This window comes from Phalacrocorax aristotelis, chromosome 4 (assembly GCF_949628215.1).
Source record: "Phalacrocorax aristotelis chromosome 4, bGulAri2.1, whole genome shotgun sequence".
In the NCBI taxonomy this organism is placed as follows: Eukaryota; Metazoa; Chordata; class Aves; order Suliformes; family Phalacrocoracidae; genus Phalacrocorax; species Phalacrocorax aristotelis.
Genome location: NC_134279.1, coordinates 82,803,064 through 82,820,650, shown reverse-complemented (window position 1 = coordinate 82,820,650; position 17,587 = coordinate 82,803,064). Strand labels below are relative to the sequence as shown.

At 59.3% G+C, this 17,587-nt stretch overlaps 1 protein-coding gene across 1 annotated transcript; it reads left to right on the top strand.

Moving 5' to 3' along the window:
- The first annotated feature begins 1,137 nt into the window (after positions 1 to 1,137).
- Positions 1,138 to 10,646, top strand: LOC142056804 (homeobox protein EMX1-like). Its single transcript, XM_075092265.1, has 3 exons — positions 1,138 to 1,592; positions 3,593 to 3,777; positions 10,350 to 10,646. Exons 1-3 carry the CDS (start codon positions 1,214 to 1,216, stop codon positions 10,515 to 10,517), a joined length of 732 nt encoding a protein of 243 aa, XP_074948366.1. The 5' UTR covers positions 1,138 to 1,213; the 3' UTR covers positions 10,518 to 10,646.
- The last annotated feature ends 6,941 nt before the right edge of the window (positions 10,647 to 17,587 follow it).

Genomic DNA, 17,587 nt, shown 5'->3' with positions numbered 1-17,587 from the left:
CCGCGGGCCAGCAAAACTCAGAGCAAAGCCAAACTGCGGAGTGAACTCGGGACCGGCCCGCGCAGGGGCTGCGCGCCCCGCGCATCCCCCGCGCACCCCCCCGCGCCGAGGAAAAAACAGCCAAAATCGCCAGGTTTTGGGGCTGTTTTCTTGGTTTGTTTGGTTTTTTATCTTAGATTTTTTTATTCCCAGGATCGGACCCGTGGGAAGAGCGGGCTTTTGTCCGGGGGGAAGGTCCTGCCTTTGGAAAGGGGGGGGGGGCGGACGCGGAGGGAAGCGGAGTTTGCGCGGGAGGCGGGGAGCGGCGGTGGGGCGCGGGGGAGGGCTTCGTCCCCCCCATCCCTCCCTCCCTCCTTCCCTCCCTCCCTCCCACCCGGCCGGCGGCTCCCGAGCCGCCGAGTTACAAACAGCCACTGCGGGTATTTTGTTATTTAAAAAGAAAATAAAGAAAAGGAAAAAAAGAAGAAAAAATAAGAAAAGAAAAAAAAAAGACAAGAAAAAAGTAAAAGAAAAAAGAAAAGGAGAAAAGAAAAAAGATAAAAGAAAAAAGATAAAAGAAAAAAGAAAAGATAAAAGAAAAAAAGAAGAGAAAAAAGGGAAAAAAGAAAAAAGGAGGATATTTTTGAAAAGAATCACAATTTTTTAATTTTTTCAATTCTTTTTTAAAGAAGGAAGAAAAAAAAAAACCGCAGCCGGAGCCCCTCTCCCCCAACTTCGCGGCGCGCCTGCGGGAGCGGCTCCAGTCCAGTTTTTCGGGCGCTCTCTGCCTCCCCCTGCCTCCTCTTCCTCCCCCTGCCTCCTCTTCCTCTTCTTCCTCCCCCTGCCTGCCTTTGCCTCCCCTTCCTCCCCCTGCCTCCTCTGCCTCCCCTTCCTCCATCCCTCCCCAGCCTTCCCTCCCTCCCTCCCTCCCTCCCTCCCTCCCCAGCCTGCCCTTCCTCCCCTTCCTCCCCTTCCTCCCCTGCCCCGGCCCGAGCAGGTGAGGCCGCCCCCTCCCCCGAGCCCCGCCAGGTACCGGCCGTATTTGTACCGGCTGCCGGGGGCTTTGCGGGTGCGTGGGCGCCCGCGGGTGGGCGGCGGGGCTGCGCTGCCCGGGGAGGGGGGGTGTGGGGGGGGAGGTTTCTTGCACACGCACCCCCCCCGCACACACAGACAGAGCCACGCACAAACCCGCAGGCACAGCCCCCCCCCTCCCCATCCCCTCCCGGCTCACACCATGTTCCAGCCGTCCGCCAAGCGCTGCTTCACCATCGAGTCTCTGGTGGGCAAAGACACCCCGCTGGGCCCCGAGGACCCCCCGCACCCCCCGCGCCCCGCAGCCCTCGCCTACCCCGGCCCCGCCGCCACCGACGCCGCCGCCGCCGCCTTCGCCCCCGGCTTCCAGGGAGCCGCCGCCGCCGGCCGGGCCCTCTACGGCAGCGCCGAGCTCGTCTTCCCCGAGGCCGTGGGGCACCCGGCGCTGCCCGTCGGGCCCCATCAGCTGGGGGGTTCGGCCCTCCCGCACCCCCATTCCTTCTTCGGGCCGCAACACCGCGACCCGCTCAACTTCTACCCCTGGGTGTTGCGGAATCGCTTCTTCGGGCACCGCTTCCAAGGTGAGCCGGGGGCAGCGCCGCGACGGTTCCCGCGGCTCTCCGCGGGGCGCGGAGGGGCGCGGAGGGGCGCGGAGGGGCGCGGAGCGGGGGCTGCCGCCTGCCCGGCCGGCCGCGTCCCGTCCCCCCCCCCCCCCGCCCCGCACCGGGGCCCGTTAACGGGGGAGGCCGAGGGAGGCCCGGAGGCTAAACCTGTTGCTGCGGTGCCCGGTTTGCACCCGCGGTGCTCGGTGCCTTTGCACGCCCCGTGCCCGGTTCGCAGCGCCGGTGCTCGGTGCGCTTAAACATCCCCGGTGCTCGGTGCATTTAGAGCCCGGTGCCCGGTTTGCACCGCCGGCGCTGAGTGCCTTTGCACCCCGGGTGCTCGGTGCGCGTACAGCGCCGGTGCCCGGTTTGCAGCCCCGGTGCTCGGTGCATTCGCACCGCCGGTGCCCGCTTTGCGGTGCCGGTGCCGGTGCCGGTGCCGTGCCCAGCCGCCGCGGCCGGGCCCGCTCGGGCATCGCGGGGGCTCCCGGGGCCGGGACCGGCGCTGCCGCCTCCGTGCGCAGCCCCGCGGCTGGCGGAGCCGGGAGCTGGGGCTTCTCCTTCTCGGGAGCGAAGGGAAGGGCTGCGGGGGAGCTCGTCTGCACAGCGAAATTTTGTTTGATTTTACAGCTTTTCTCTTTTTCCCCTTTTCTTTCTTTTTTCTTTTTTTCTTTTTCTTTTTCTTTTTCTTTTTCTTTTCGAATTTCTTTTTCTTTCATCCTTCCCTTTTCCTTTTCTCTTTTTCTTTTTCTGACTCTGTCTTTATCTCTTTCCTCTATCTTTCTTCTCTCTCTCCTGTCTCTCCGTTTCTTGTTTTCCTTTCCTTTCCTTTCCTTCCTCTGTCTGTGTTCCTTTCCTTTCCTTTCCTTTCCTTTCCTTTCCTTTCCTTTCCTTTCCTTTCCTTTCCTTTCCTTTCCTTTCCTTTCCTTTCCTTTCCTTTCCTTTCCTTTCCTTTCCTCTCCTCTCCTCTCCTCTCCTCTCCTCTCCTCTCTTTCCCTTCCTCTCCTTTCCCTTCCTCTCCTTTCCCTTCCTCTCCTTTCCCTTCCTCTCCTTTCCTCTCCTCCCATCCCCATCCCCATCCCCGGGCCCCCACTGCCATGCCCCGGGGGGTCCCGGGGGGTCCCGGGGGCCAGGCTGGGCCAGGCCGGCCCAGAGGACCCAGATTAGGGTTTATCTGCTCGGCACCAACCCCTTGCCTGGCTCCGGGCTCCGCTGGGGGCTCCGGCCCGGCCCCCACCTCCTGCCTGGCCCTGCACGGGCTCGGGGGGCTCGGGGGGACACCCCGCTCCGGCCCCGCTCCCCGCCTGCCCCTGCCCTGCCGCCAGCCCTCGCCCTCCGGCTGGCTGGCCTTTCCCTGCTTGAGTTCCTTCGCTTTCGTTTGTTTCTTTCCACCTTTTCTTTCTTTTTCTTTCTCTTTATTTGCTTTATTTTCTTTCTCTTTCTTTTCTCCTTTCATTTCTGTCTTTTCCACCTTTATTTCTTTTTCTTTCTTGCTTTCCCACTTTCCTTCTCTCTTTCTTTATTCTTTCCCTGTCTCTCTTTCTTTCCTCTCTCTTTCACTCTTTCTTTTCTTTCTTGTCTTTCTCTTATTTTTCTTTTTCTTTTCCTTCTTTCTCGCTCCCTTCTCCCTTTCTTTTTTCCCTGTCACTTTCTCAGGCTCTCTCTCTTTCTCCTCTTCCTTTTCTTTCTCTCTGTTTTTTCTCTGCCTCCCCCCCTTCTCCCTCTGTTTCTTTCTCTCTTCTTTCCCTTCCCCTCCCGTTGTCCCCGTGTCCAGCCCCACGACGGGACTGAGGGCAGCCAGGGAGGGAGCACGGCCGCGGCACTGGGGTGCTGCACGCTTGGGGCGGGGAAGGTGCCCAGGGCCCCCCAGTATCCCCTTATCCATCCTCCCTGGTCTCCCCAACATCCCCCCGGTTGCTGGGGAAGCCGCAGGGCTGGGGGTGCCGGCACGGGGCCCTGACTCCGCTCTGTCCCCGCAGGGAGCGAGGTGTCCCAGGAGAGCCTGCTCCTCCACGGCCCCTTCGCCCGGAAACCCAAGCGCATCCGCACCGCCTTCTCGCCGTCGCAGCTCCTGCGGCTGGAGCGGGCCTTCGAGAAGAACCACTACGTGGTGGGCGCCGAGCGCAAGCAGCTGGCCAGCAGCCTCAGCCTCTCCGAGACCCAGGTACCCGTCAGTCCCACCGTCCGTCCGTCCGTCTGCTGGTGGGAGCAGCTCGGCGTGGGGCTGCCGAGACGGCGCCGACCCCGCGCAGCGTTTGGCAAAATCCCAGCCCCAGGAGTCCCGCGTGGAGGCCGTGGCCGAACCGTGCGGATCCGCGTGGGCTCGGGGTGGGTTTGTGGTTATTTATTTGCCGCGGCGTTCGGTGGTTACGGTGGTTCCCGGCAGGGCTCGAGGCCGGGAACGCAGGTCTCGCGTCGTGCCACCCTCCGGAGTGGATTCCTGGTGTTATTTCTTGCTTGCTTGGGGTGTTTTTGCCTTGAGAGCAATATATGATTTTAAAAATCCAGTTCAAAAAGGAGCAGCGGCATGATGCCCTATCCCGAGAGCTGCGCAAACGCCCTTCGGTTGTGCTGCTTTGGTGTCGTGCACAGACCCCGCGGTGCCCGAAAGCCAGGCGGGTGCAGAGATGGGTGCCTGCCGAAGGGCGTTTATTTCAGCTGCAACTTTCTGAATGATTTAGAAAAGGCATTTCACAGGTGTTTAGAAATGACGAGACCCAGGAGGACCGCAGGGATGAAAGGGAACAGACAAGTGTACGGTGCTGGGGCAAAACAGGGGTGTCAGGGCTGAGCATCTCCGCACGTGTCCAAGCCCGGTGTCTGGGTGAGCAGCTAATCCCAAGTGCTCTGGGTGAAGATATGCTATTTCCCATCATATTCAGTAACTGAGTTGATGGAGAAAGTTTTCTCCAAATTCTGGTGAAGTAGTTTGGCCTATATTCTGAATTAATTTAATTTTTATCCTTTAATTCAATTGGAAAATAAAGCTGGAGCCGTGGGTGTTCCCGGTACCAGCCTGGCTCATCCTTGCCCAGGCTCTGCCAAGCAAAACCTCTGCGAGAGGGAAATTACCGGGAGGAAAATGGCCCTGTCACGGGGACAGCGGGAAACGGCAGGGGCGAGATCGGGGAGGATGGACCGAGCCCCCAGAATCCAGAGGCCAGTTGTATCCTGATGCTATCCCCACCCCTCCCAGCCCCGTGGCTCGCAGGGCTCGGCAGTAGCCGGCACCCCAGCTCGGGTCCTTTCCTTGCTGCTTCTGTCACCTCTCCCGGCTGAAAATGATGTTAAAAGGAAAAAAGAAAAACCCCAGAGGTCAAAGAACAAACAGCAACTTGCCCGGGCGGAAAGGGCAGCTGCGGGATGCCCGAGGGGGAGCTCAGCGAGTCCCTCGGCTTTTGCATCATTGCCCTGAGCCTAAATGCAATAATGCAGTTTACTGAGGAGAAAGCAGAGGCATCCGTCCCTAAATCCGCCTGGAGATTTAGAAATGCAAAGAGGCAATATAGATATTTTTTTTAATGCGCCGCAGCATATTTTGTAGTACGGTGTTTCCATGTTTTCGGAAAGCTGCCGCAGCCGCTCGGCGCAGGGTAATTCGTCACCTGTGGGCAGGGAGCGAGCGCGGGTCGCGGCGGGAGGCGTTGGGGGGCCGGGGCCGGCTCCCGTCCTTCCCGCAGCCCCACGGCTCCGGCCGGGGAAAGAGCATCGGGCTCAGGACCGCCGGCGGCAGCGGTTGGCAGGGGGGCCTGCGGGGCAGCAGGGAAGGCTTTTTCCCTTTTGGCTTTGTGGCTTTAGAAAAATAATCTTCTTTTTTTTTTTTTTTTTTAAAAAAAATCTTTTAATTAGCTGGAGGGAAATAACCCCAACGTGGAGAGGGGTGTGATACGGGATGGGCATCAAAGTACCGAGTCTGGCAGGGTGGGAGAGCCAGCCTGGCTGGTGGCTGTGCCAAAAGCAGGCAGCAGTGGTGGTGGCGGTATTATTATCATCATTATCATTATTATTATCATTATTATTATATATCCAGTGATGAAGCCTACACGCACAAAAACCTCTCGTGGAAAGCCACCCCCCATCCTGCGTGACACGGACCCCCGGTGTGATGCCGGGTGACACAGGCGTGTTTTTACCCGGTGCGGATGCCCAGCCCCACGTCCAAACCCACGGGTGGGTGAGTGGGTGTTGTTATTTTCCAGTGGGTGTAGCCGCTCCGAGAAGGGGCTGCCGAGAAGGGGCTGCCGGTTACGGCTCTGCCTGGCCCTATTTCCCAGCTGCTTTCCCCCCTGGAAAAGGGAGCTTTGCCCTTTGGGCTGTGCCCGTTCCCCGTCCCCCAGGCGGGGAGCAACACCTGGAGCAGCCCAAGGGGAAGGTGAAAAGGGTACCGGTGTCTGCCCAGCGCCAGGAAATGCCTTGGGATAGAGGGTGGGGAAGGGTGAAGGTGTTTAACCCCTTCGCATCCTTTCTGCTACCAAGGAGCTGCATTAGCCTGGGATGAGACAGGCCCATGCAACAACAACAACAACAACAACAAAAGGGACTGGGAGAAAATGCAGCAGCAGCAGCAGAGGGTCCCAGAGCGAATGCAAGAGGTCAATAAGTGGGGTGAGGCTGGAGGGCTCAGTGGGGGGATGCGGGGCAGCCCGTGCAAGAGAAGCCGTCTGTGGGGTTTGTGCGTGTCGGGATGACACGGCGCGGGGGGGACCGGGGGCGTAACGAGCCTGGCGGCCGGCGTGCCACAGGCGCCAGGCAGCATGGGCGCACCGGGGCTGGCGTGCCGGGCGGGGGACGCCTGTGCTGGGGAGGAGGTGCGGGTGCCACGCTGCTCGCCGTGGTCCCGCCAGGCTGGGCAACACAGGCGCTCACGCCGCTGTGCCCGTCGCTGGTGGCGTCAGGTCGCTTCACTGCCCACGGGAGTGCGTTGGGCTGGGAAATAACTTCCCTGAGTTAATTTTGCACAATGTAGCCCAGATCTCCCAGCAGAGCCTCTCCATCCCTGGTGGCACGTGGTGCTAACCCCCGCCTCGGGGTCTCAAATCTGCCTCCCCAAAGCAAAGGCCTCCCCCGGCTCCTGCCAGCCCGAGGTTTGGGGTGATGATGGAGATGCCGCATATCCCGGCAGCCCTCCCGGCATCGTGCGTGCAGGGATGGAGGCACAGCAGCCCTGGCCAGTGGGTCAGGGCCGGCCTGGCATCGCAGACCCTCTGGTGGGAACGGTAATAATTAACTGAGCAGATGCCTGGGAGTCACAGGAGGAGAAAGATGTGCCAGATACAGCCGCGCTGCAAAGCCGGGTGTGCCCCGGGTACCCTGTGCTCTGCCAGGCGTGACCTCCCGGGACCGGCGGTGGTCCCCTGCTGAGGGCCATCCCCAGAAATGAGCTTTTAAAAGATTTGGGGTGTTTTTAGAAGAAAAGTCCCGCCTGGGACCGCAGGTGTAGGTGAAGGTGCGGCGCTGATGCCGGGGGAGCTCCGCTGCCCTTCGAGGTGGCAGCACATTTGGGTCACTGCGCAGACCCATCCCCGTGCCGTCAGCCTTCAGCAGGGCCTGGGTCACAGGGCCGTTGTCTGGGGGACCCGCACACGAAGCCACTAGATTTTAATTGTCCCCAGCTTGGTGGTGGCAACAGCACCTTTCGGGCAGTGCTGCTTCAGCATCCCCGAAGCAGAGCGTGGTTTCCCGCTGGACGCGATGGCCCGCAGGGTGTTGCATGGGTGGGAGCACATCGCGTGTGCCGGCAAAGCAGCGACGGGAGCTGTGTATGGAGGCAGGACCGGGATGCGGGAGCCATCGAGGGACTGTCCCCATCCCGCAGCAGGAGCGCTGGGACAGCGGTGACCCGCGCCCCGGGGAGCCGCCGGGCAGGGACCCCATGGGCATCACACCAGTCGGACGCGCAAACACCCGGCATGACAACGGTTAATGCGGCGAGAGTTTGGGAAGGGATAAAACCCCCTGAGCTTGGGGGTTTAAACCAATTACGCTTGGAGTCAGGATGAGGCATTGTAGGGGGCAGCTTATCCCCCAGTTGCCCACTGTGAGGTTCTCACACTTCTCTTATTGTGGCTTGTGGCCTGTTGGAGTGAGGGATGCGGTATCAGAGGGGTCGGGGAGCCCATCCAGCCTGGAAACACCCCCATTCCTGCAGCCGAGAGAGTTGGGAGTTGCAGGGAGGCCTCACCCCACAGGAGATGGCCGTACCCGGCTGGGTTTCTCTGAGCTGAACCAAGCTGGGGAGGAAAGGCTTTACACGCAGGAGCCGCTTCACACCCGCCCCTGATACCCACAAAGCCTCACTCAAGCATCTTAATTGCTCTATGCCTTAGTTTCCCCTTCTATAATTTAGGGATAAGGCAACTTCCCTGCTCCCAGAGGGCTGAGTGTTTTAATTAAAGTTTGCAAAGTGCTTTGCAGTCGTTGAATGAAAGGCGCCAGCTCAGTATTGTTCCAGAAATGCCCCAAAGCTAGGAAAGCAAATGGTTTGAGTCCAGGGCCAGGGAGGAGGGGTGGGTTATAATATATACCGGTGCCATAAAGCAGCTGTTTCAATAGACTAAGCATGCCTTGAGTCAAGGGCTGGGACTGCGGTGGCTGCGCGGCACCCTGCCAGGGTTTTGCTCACCTGGGGAACGCAGCAAGGTGTGAACGCTGGCCTTCGCCGTGCTGTGAAAGGCTGCAGAGCAGAAAGCAAGCGTCGCCTGCAATTTGTGCTGAAGAAAAAGGGGCAAATGGGATGACGGTCCCAGGGAACGAGGTGCAGCAGCGGCTGCTGGAGGGGCTGCGGGCACCGCGCCACCTGCAAGCGGGTACGTGCTTCAGCCTGGCCCGTGCCGGGATGGCGGCGGCGGCCGAGCAGCGGCACCTAGTGTCCTGCGGGCCTGGGAAGCCGGGCAGCACCCCGCACTGCTGCCTGCAGCACCCCTCATCCCTGCCTGCAGCACCCCGCACTGCTGCCTGCAGCACCCCACATCCCTGCCTGCAGCACCCCTCATCCCTGCCTGCAGCACCCCGCGTCCCTGCCTGCAGCACCCCGCACTGCTGCCTGCAGCACCCCACATCCCTGCCTGCAGCACCCCGCGTCCCTGCCTGCAGCACCCCGCGTCCCTGGCTGCAGCACCCCACATACCCAGCTGCAGCACCCCTCATCCCTGGCTGCAGCACCCCTCATCCCCGCCTGCAGCACCCCACATCCCTGGCTGCAGCACCCCGCATCCCTGCCTGCAGCACCCCACATCCCTGGCTGCAGCACCCCGCACCCCTGGCTGCAGCACCCTGCATCCCTGGCTGCAGCACCCCACATACCTGGCTGCAGCACCCCACATACCCAGCAGCAGCACCCCACATCCCTGCCTGCAGCACCCCGCATCCCTGCCTGCAGCACCCCACATCCCCGCCTGCAGCACCCCACATCCCTGCCTGCAGCACCCCACATCCCTGGCTGCAGCACCCCCTGTCCCCAGCTGCAGCACCCCTCATCCCTGCCTGCAGCACCCCGCGTCCCTGCCTGCAGCACCCCGCATCCCTGCCTGCAGCACCCCACATCCCCGCCTGCAGCACCCCTCATCCCTGCCTGCAGCACCCCGCGTCCCTGGCTGCAGCACCCCACATACCCAGCTGCAGCACCCCACATACCCAGCTGCAGCACCCCTCATCCCTGCCTGCAGCACCCCGCGTCCCTGCCTGCAGCACCCCGCGTCCCTGCCTGCAGCACCCCGCATCCCTGCCTGCAGCACCCCACATCCCTGCCTGCAGCACCTCACATCCCTGCCTGCAGCACCCCGCATCCCCTGCTGCACGGCATCCTGCATCACCAGCCACACGGGTGCCCGCAGCATCCACCACCACCAACCATGTGGGTGCTTTAGTGTCCCAAACTGACTGCCGCGTCGGTGCTGCCGTGCCCGGCCTGCGCCCCAGACCGCGCTCCCGGCGCCGGCATCGTGGGTGCGCGGGGTCGGAGCAGGACGCTCGCGGCCTCGGGCAGGCGCCGAGGGCGTTATCGCCGAGGATGGAGACCCCGCTGCCTCTCGGGGCTCCTGGGACGGTGTTTGACCACCATCGTGGTGGAAGTGGTTTCCTGAAACCTAAATGGGGTAAATTAATGATCTATCACTGTGATTATAACCTAGCTATAATTAGCTGCCTGGTTCTGTACAGTCCAGCCCAAGGCTAATGACGCCACCCTGGCCCCGGGGCACAGGTCCTCGCTGGAGGCGTGGGGATGGCTCTGTGTCGTCCCGCGTGGTCACTGGGGCGGTGGCCGTCCCGCCCGTGGCACCCTGACACCAGCGACCAAACGGAACGGGGCGGCTTTAGCTGCTCCCGCCGTGCTGTGCCGGTGGGGGCGCAGCCCCGACGCCGGGGTGACGGGCACTGGGTCGTGGTGCTGTCAGGAGGGTCCCGTGTGCCTGCTGACCCCGCGTCTGAGGTGTGATTGAGCGCCGTTCACCTGTCTCGGGTTTCTCCAAGGCTGGGATACGCAGCAAAGCGGAGCTGGGAGGTGGCAGCACCCCGCAACCCACCGCCTTTGTCCCCCCCATCCCACCTTGCCACGGGCAGAGGGGAAACCGAGGCAGGGCAGGGTGGCCGTGGGAGCGCTCCTGCGGGGACAGGGACTTCTTTTATTTTGCTGGTCTCCGAGGAAAGCCACGTTTGCTGCCTGGTTGCAGCACCATCCCTCGCCGGGGCCAGCCGTGCCGGGACCCCCGCGAGCGGCCGTCTTTCCCTCTCCCCCAGGTGAAAGTGTGGTTCCAGAACAGGCGGACGAAATACAAACGGCAGAAGCTGGAGGAGGAAGGACCCGACTCGGATCAGAAGAAGAAAGGTTCCCACCACATCAACCGATGGCGCCTCGCCACCAAGCAGTCGAGCGGAGAAGACATCGACGTCACCTCCAACGACTAAGGCAGGGACAGGCTCCTGGTGCAGCCACCATGGAGAGGAACCCGGGGGAGGAAGGGGGGACACAGGCGGCATCACCAAACGAACTCTAGGGACGCCGCCGAAGCCGCCGCCGCCGCCCGCTGCCTTTCCTGCGGGGCGCCCGGCCTGACCGGGGGCCCGCACCCCATCCCCCCCCGCCGCCCGGGGCGTCCCTCGGAGGTGCTTTTCGGGAAGCTCCCGCCGCCGAGCCGAGGAGGAAGAGGAGGCTGCCAGGGCGCCCGCGGCCCCGGGACGCGACCGCGCATCCTCCTCCGCGCTGGAAGCCGTCCGTCAGCCATGAGATCAAATAAAAACGTCCTACCTAGAAGCTCAATGTACCCAATCCCTTTTTCTTTTTCCTTTTTCTTTTTCACTTTTTTTTTTTGCCTCCCTCCTTTTCTCCTTTTTTTTTTTTTTTTTTTTACAGTTTTATTTTAAATTATTCTTTTATTTTTGTGCCTGTGTGCGTGCGTTCCCTGTTGTAGGTAGTCAGCAGCTGTAGTGTGTGTTACTGCGTGGTAATAAAAAGCAAAATGCGCTGGAAACCTGTCTGGTTGCCTCGGCGGGGGGGGGACAAGGGGACTGTCCCCCCCTCCCATCGCTGGTCGAACGGCCACGGGGGTGCCGGTGGCCGCCTTGCACGGGGGGGGCACTGGGTGTCACCAGGGTGGGACGGGTCCCACGGGAGCGCTGGAGCCAGGGGAGCTCGGTGGCCCCTTCGTGGTGGGCGTTGGGGGGGATGCGGATGGCTGGGAGGAAGGGGGGGGTGTCTTCCTCGGGGGGTCCCCGGTGGAGCGGGGCCACCGCCGGGGTGGCCGCAGGTATGAGAGGTATGCGGCGGCTTCGGGGCCGGCAGCTCGTCACACCTGCGCCGGGGATTGAATGTCGGGGAGAGGCTCCAAACAGCTCTGCTTCCCTCCTTCCCTGGGAATATCCCCCCCCGGGGACACCCCCAAGACGTGGGGTGCTGGGGGCTGGTGCAAGGACACCCCCGCCCGGTCGCTCCTGGGACCCCCCGCAATGAGGGACAGGGGTACGGGGTGTCGGGGGACGAAGGTTGGGTGTCCATCCCATGTCTCGCTGGAGTTTGGGGAAAACTGCACTTATAATAACTTTATATATAAAATATAAACACTGAAATATAATAATTAAATATAAGGGATGCCATATAAATACATATATGCACATTTATATACATATATACCCGCACACAATATATCCATATATAAGTGGATACAGTGTGTGTATATATTGTATTTTGTAGTGTATATTATATATAATTATACAGAATTACATATTTTATATGTTTACATATTATATATTTTGTTATATATAATAGATTATAATTATATATAATATTCTACATTACATATATATACACCCCTCCAAATATAATAATTCCTGCTGTTGGGAAAGCCCCCTCCCCAAATCCCCTCGTGCTGATGGAAAAGCCCCGTCCCTGGCAGCTTCTCCCCCGTAAAACCGGCCCACGAGACACTCGTCTTCTTAGACGAGAGACCTTCAGATCCCGCCACCCGCATCGTCCTTCACCTGAAACGGCCGCACGGAGGTCGGACCACGCCGCCAAGTCTTTAAACTCCTTTATTCCAGCCAGGATCCGAGTGTCACACAAAGTGTCGCGGTCGATAACACTATCGAGAAGGTTAAAAAGAGGCGGCGCGCGCGGCAGGGTGCCCGAGGGCGGCGGGGGGACGTACACCTGCGGAGGGACCGCTGGAAGACGTGCCGGTGCTGGCGGGCGGCCCCCCCACCCCCCCTCCCTGCCTGCCACCTCCCCTGGGACTTGCCATTCACGCGGTTATAAGGTGCATTCAGATCGGGTGCCGGAGGGCGATGGCGCGAGAAGGGGCAGCTGAGGATGCTGGGGGCAAAATAAATCATTTAAAAAAGGGAAAAAAAAAAGGTGGAAGTGGATGTTTCCTAAAGCGGCCTGGGAAGATGCCCAGGGCTGGGGGTATCTACCACCACCGGGACCACTTCAAGCCTCCACCGTCTGCACACCCAACACCGGGAACACTCTCGGAGCCAGGCCAGCTTCTCGGCCGAGCTCGTTCGTACCCTAAAAAGCTTTGCTCCAAGGCTGTCGGGGTCTCGCCGCACCACGCCGGCAGCCCCCGCGCGGCTGAAGGGCATCCCAGGCTCCGGATCTCCATCACAGCCCTTGAAGCGGAGCCGACCGAAGCGGAGGGGACACCTACATCTCTCAGCTACGTGGCGTCGGTGTGACCCCGGAGCTCTACCAGCGCGGCTTGTCCCCGGGGTGGCAGGGCCCAGCATCGCTCACCCCGCAGCCCGGCGACGGGCGGCGCTGGCACGGGCGGCAAACGGGGCCAGCCGGTGCCTGCCAGTGCCGCCCGCCCTGCCGGGACCGGGGCACCCGCCCGTGCTCCGGGCTGCGGAGCAGAAAAATGAGCAACGAGCAGAAATGGAAGGAGCCGAGCTGTGCCCGAGCTTAAGGGTGGGTTCAGGACACGGGTGACACAAGGCCGGGGTTGTCCCCCGGCTGGCTCAGGGAGCAGCCAACAGACACATCTTCCGGGGGGGGGGACGGACTCAAAACTACTCGCTGGCACCTTTTGCTGCAACCTGGTCCTCATTATTTCTTAATTACCATATCCAAGAAATCAATTAATTGCGACATTTCTAATTAAATACTACAGGAGATGATCATCTCATTACTATTATCTGCTGAGGTGAACAACTTGATGCGTGTGGTGGGTTTTTCGCTCCCCGTTTCTTCCACTTCCCCAATTACAGGAAATAAAAAACGCAAATGGTTGGGTTGTTCTCGCAAACCGAAGGCTCCTTTTTCGTACATGAGGGAAGTCGAGGGGATTAATTAGCTATTAAGTGAATGTGCATAATGTTATCATTAGCTGCTGTATGTAGTCTTTTCTGGCACAATTTGCTGTCCTAATAAACAGCACTAATGTGCTGCCGCTTCCCCAGCGCCATGCTTTTCGTTTTCAACGCCGTAGGAAGAGCTGAGCGTGGTATTTTGGCGCTCGCCGGCCGTCCCACCGCGGACGGCAGCGACCGCGCCCAGCCGCTGCTGGAGCCGCTGCATGAGGAAGCCCAACCTCGAGCTGCCTGCGAGCCAAACGGCCTTTTAACATCCGTAAAGGTCAGGTTGGCGTCTGCTGAGCCTTTCTGCTGCTTTTAAATGAAAATACATCTCGACACCCCCCCCCCCCGTGTTGGGATGGTAGTGGCTCAGGAGGTGAACTGCATCAGCTGGCTTCAGCGTCCCAGCGTGGGGACGCTGCGGTCTTGTGTTCCTCAAGAGGTTGGGACCACCAAAACGTGCTCCTCGTCCTGCTCGCCAGCAAGCCAGGGGACAGCGAGGGGCAGAGCAGCGGAGACGGGTCTGCACCATCCTGACCGCCTGGAGGAAGGGGACTCACTCCCATGGGTTTGGGAGATGTGGGGTCAAGTCCTCGGGTTGCCAGCCTCTTGGGCACCGCTGCTGCGGGCGCTACCTCGCAAGGCAAGACCTGCAGGTGCTTTCGGAGGAGGTTAGAAAAGGGACCGGAACGCCGTGAGGTGGTGGCTCTCCCCTCCCCGCTCCAAGCAGGAGCATCTTCCCAGTGCTTTGGGCGGCCGGGGCACAACATTTTGAGTTGCATTTGAACAAAATTTGAGAGCGAAGGTTGTTGCCAACCTGCCAGAGGCTGAGATGGGCTCTTAGAGATAAACACCAGAGAATGCCTGACTCAGGACCCCGGGATGTATTTACTTCCCAGCACAAGCTCTGCCGAGTTGACTGAGACCCATTTTCATGACACATAAAGCGAAACAAGTTTGACGGGGTTTGTACAGGAAGATGATAAATCCAGACTCATTTAGACCGTTTGATTGTCACTTGTTCGACTGCGCAGCTGCTTTTGAGCTGAGCCATAATCTCGCAGCGTGGCTCCTCTGACACCCCTCAAGCTGGTCCTCACCTGCTCGAGCAGGATCAGGCCCTCATGATTCCCATGAGGCTTAATAAGCCCCAAGTCTATTCTCCTCCAAACCAACGCCGTTCCTATTGAGCACCACTGGATTAACATGATGAGCATCCCTTGCTAATTAATGACCTGCACAGCCAAAACTCTGCAGGTGATGTGCGCGCAAGGAAAGCAGCCGTACACGCTTCCCATCATGGAGAAAATTGGGAATTGGCTCTTTCCCAAGGCAAAACCTGCTCAATCCATGCTTTTTCTTGGGTCTCTGTCCTGAAAAAAATAGAGCAAGCAAAGCCCTGACTCCTTTCCTGTGCTGCAAATTCCTCGCTCCATCTGCGGGCCCGGCAGGTAGCCGGAGCTCACAGCCACCGAAATCTTCGAGAAGTGATCACGATGCAAAACCAAATCACCCTCTCCCTCCTTGCTCCACCTCTCTGAAACCTCGTAGCAAAGGGCAGCCTCCATCACTTCTTCCTCCCCCCCGCCCCTCCCAAAAAAAAAAGCCTGGGATGAAGAAGCTTTGCAGCAGAATGGGTCAGGCAGCAACAAAACCCACCGGGGACAGGGAAATGATCCACCCAGACAGACGCCGGAGCCAGGAGGCTTCTCACTGTCAACACAAGAGGCTGTTTCTGTCTCAGCCTCACATTTCCATTCAGGAGGGGGAAGAAGGGAACTTGTGCCTCCGTGCAGCACGATGCGGCTTGGCTCCTAACTTGCGCGGGCTCAGTGGGGCCACGGGCTGAAGTTTTAGGCTCAGAGTAGCTTTTTCCCGCTGCACGTACACGCGGATGTGCGTGCAAGGGGGCACTTGTACCCCCAGCATCCGACAACGGTCCTCACCTCCTCCCACACCCTGCAGCAATGGAAAGGGCCCGTTTTCAGGCACACAGCTCATCCCAGCTGGCTCTCCGACGCCTTGCTGCTGCGGTTCCCACCAGCAGGCTGCTGTACAGGGATTGACAGCGTCCCCGCTCCCCTTCCCAGGGCAGGAGGTCTGCCTCCCTCTCACGCGTAAAGTTACTCGCCCCCAGGGCAAAATACGGGCCCTGATTCTGCGCTGCATCGCCCATAGGACAGACGCCCATGAAGATGTCCATAGGACAGATGCCATCTGCCTGCAGCCTCTCCAAATCCCACCCGGAGCAGATGGGGCGGCCTCGCTTCCTCCAGAGCATATATTCATCTCATCTAGTGCATTAGAGGAACGGTACTGCATCAAATTCAGCTGTCCTTTACCCTGGTGAAAATCCAGAATACCTCCAGGAGCATAACTGGACCCACTCTGTGTTTCCACCAGTGCCAGAGCTGGCCCATCAACAGCAGCTGTGGAGAGCCCAGAGCCGGCCCCTCCTCCCCTGCGCCCTGGTGTGTAAATCCACAAAGCTGATTTGTTTCATGCAATTATTTCTGATTTACACCAGCACAGGGACAGAATCAGTCTTCCTGAGCTGGCCTGACCGATGCGTGACTCCAGTTCCTACTGGTCTGACTCCAGCGGGGAGCGAGAGCAGGCAGTGGCGGAGGAGCACACGGTGGGGCTCAGGCCTCCCAATTTCAAGCATTGCAATAAATCCTTCGAATACATTCTGCGTCAGTGGCAATTTGGTTTCCCCTGTTCCCCCCCACCCTCCCCAAAACCCCCAACAAAGCGGCATTTGAAGGATGACAGCCTGTGCATCCAGCTGTGTCCATCACCACCACGACTCCACCCCTACAACGACCCCAGAGGCAGATCTTGCTGTCGGCCTGGTCTTCTGCTGGTGACCACATTCAAAATCTGCATTAACTCCTCTGGTCCTCAGGGACTCACTCGGGGTTTACCCTTGGGTACAAGATATTAGAAAGCCAGATTATGGCCCCAAATCCATGTGAGGGCAGGATTCGGTGCAGTGCTCGGGGGACTTGCCCCACCTCATTTTAAGCACCCTGAAGTGGAGTAGTTGAAGAGACAGACAGACAGACAGCCATCTCCAAGGGCAGTTCACCCCTCTGAGGTTGCAGTCTCAGGAAGCCATCAGCCTGGCACGGCTGCCAGGCAAAGCCATCCTGCTCACCGCCTTCTGCTTTGGGTCCTCTGCACTTGCACAAGGCTTGGGATGGTGTTGGCTTTGCTCTCTGAAAGTGTGGGCAAAAACAGAGAGGAGAAAGAAGAAGACGAAGAAGAAGAAGAAGGAGGAAAAGGGAAAGGGAAAGGGAAAGGGAAAGGGAAAGGGAAAGGGAAAGGGAAAGGGAAAGGGAAAGGGAAAGGGAAAGGAAAGAGGGAAGAGAAAGAAAGAAAAAGAGGGAAGAGAAAGAAAGAGGAAGAGGAGAGAAAGAGGAAGAGGAGAGGAGAGGAGAGGAGAGGAGAGGAGAGGAGAGGAGAGGAGAGGAGAGGAGAGGAGAGGAGAGAAGAGGAGAGGAGAGAAGAGAAGAGAAGAGAAGAGAAGAGAAGAGAAGAGAAGAGAAGAGAAGAGAAGAGAAGAGAAGAGAAGAGAAGAGAAGAGAAGTTCCAGTTGGAAGGGACCTACAATGATCACCTAGTCCAACTGCCTGACCACTTCAGGGCTGACTAAATGACAATGCATATTATGTCCTCAGACAACTAGCTTAGCAAAGTGCAGCTCAGCCAATTAGTTTAGATTAACAACCTTACTTTTAGTGGGTCCATGTCAGGTGGGACAGACCCCATCCTGCGTGTCCGTGCAAAGGAAAAGAGCAGATCGATTGCATTTTTGCTGTAAGATCCTTTCCCATTCAGTCCGTGGGCACTTTGGCGTTCCAATACCTTGAACCCCGGGCAAAAGCCCTTGGAGATACGCCCGGCGGTTAGGCTCCTGTGACACAGTGTCTTGCAGGCGCAACGAATGGCAGGATGCCACCAGGACCGTCTGCAGGAGAAGGAGGGAGGAATGGATGGCGCACAGGCCGCGACCTTCGCTGTGCCAACGGAGCGTGGCGTGTCGAACCACGGAAGGCTGCTTTTGGGCATGATCGCTGGGGCAGGATCGGCACGAAATCAATACAGGACACTTATCAAACACCCTACCAAGCGCTTCACATTCATGCACCCGTTGATCTCTACGGAATTATTTTTATGCAGCA

What these genes read in the sequence shown, in the direction of transcription:
- LOC142056804 (XM_075092265.1), top strand. Translation starts at nt 1,214, where the DNA reads ATGTTCCAGCCGTCCGCCAAGCGCTGCTTCACCATCGAGTCTCTGGTG. An exon ending in CTTCGGGCACCGCTTCCAAG is followed by an intron (nt 1,593 to 3,592) that starts GTGAGCCGGGGG and finishes CTGTCCCCGCAG; the next exon opens with GGAGCGAGGTGTCCCAGGAG. An exon ending in TCAGCCTCTCCGAGACCCAG is followed by an intron (nt 3,778 to 10,349) that starts GTACCCGTCAGT and finishes CCTCTCCCCCAG; the next exon opens with GTGAAAGTGTGGTTCCAGAA.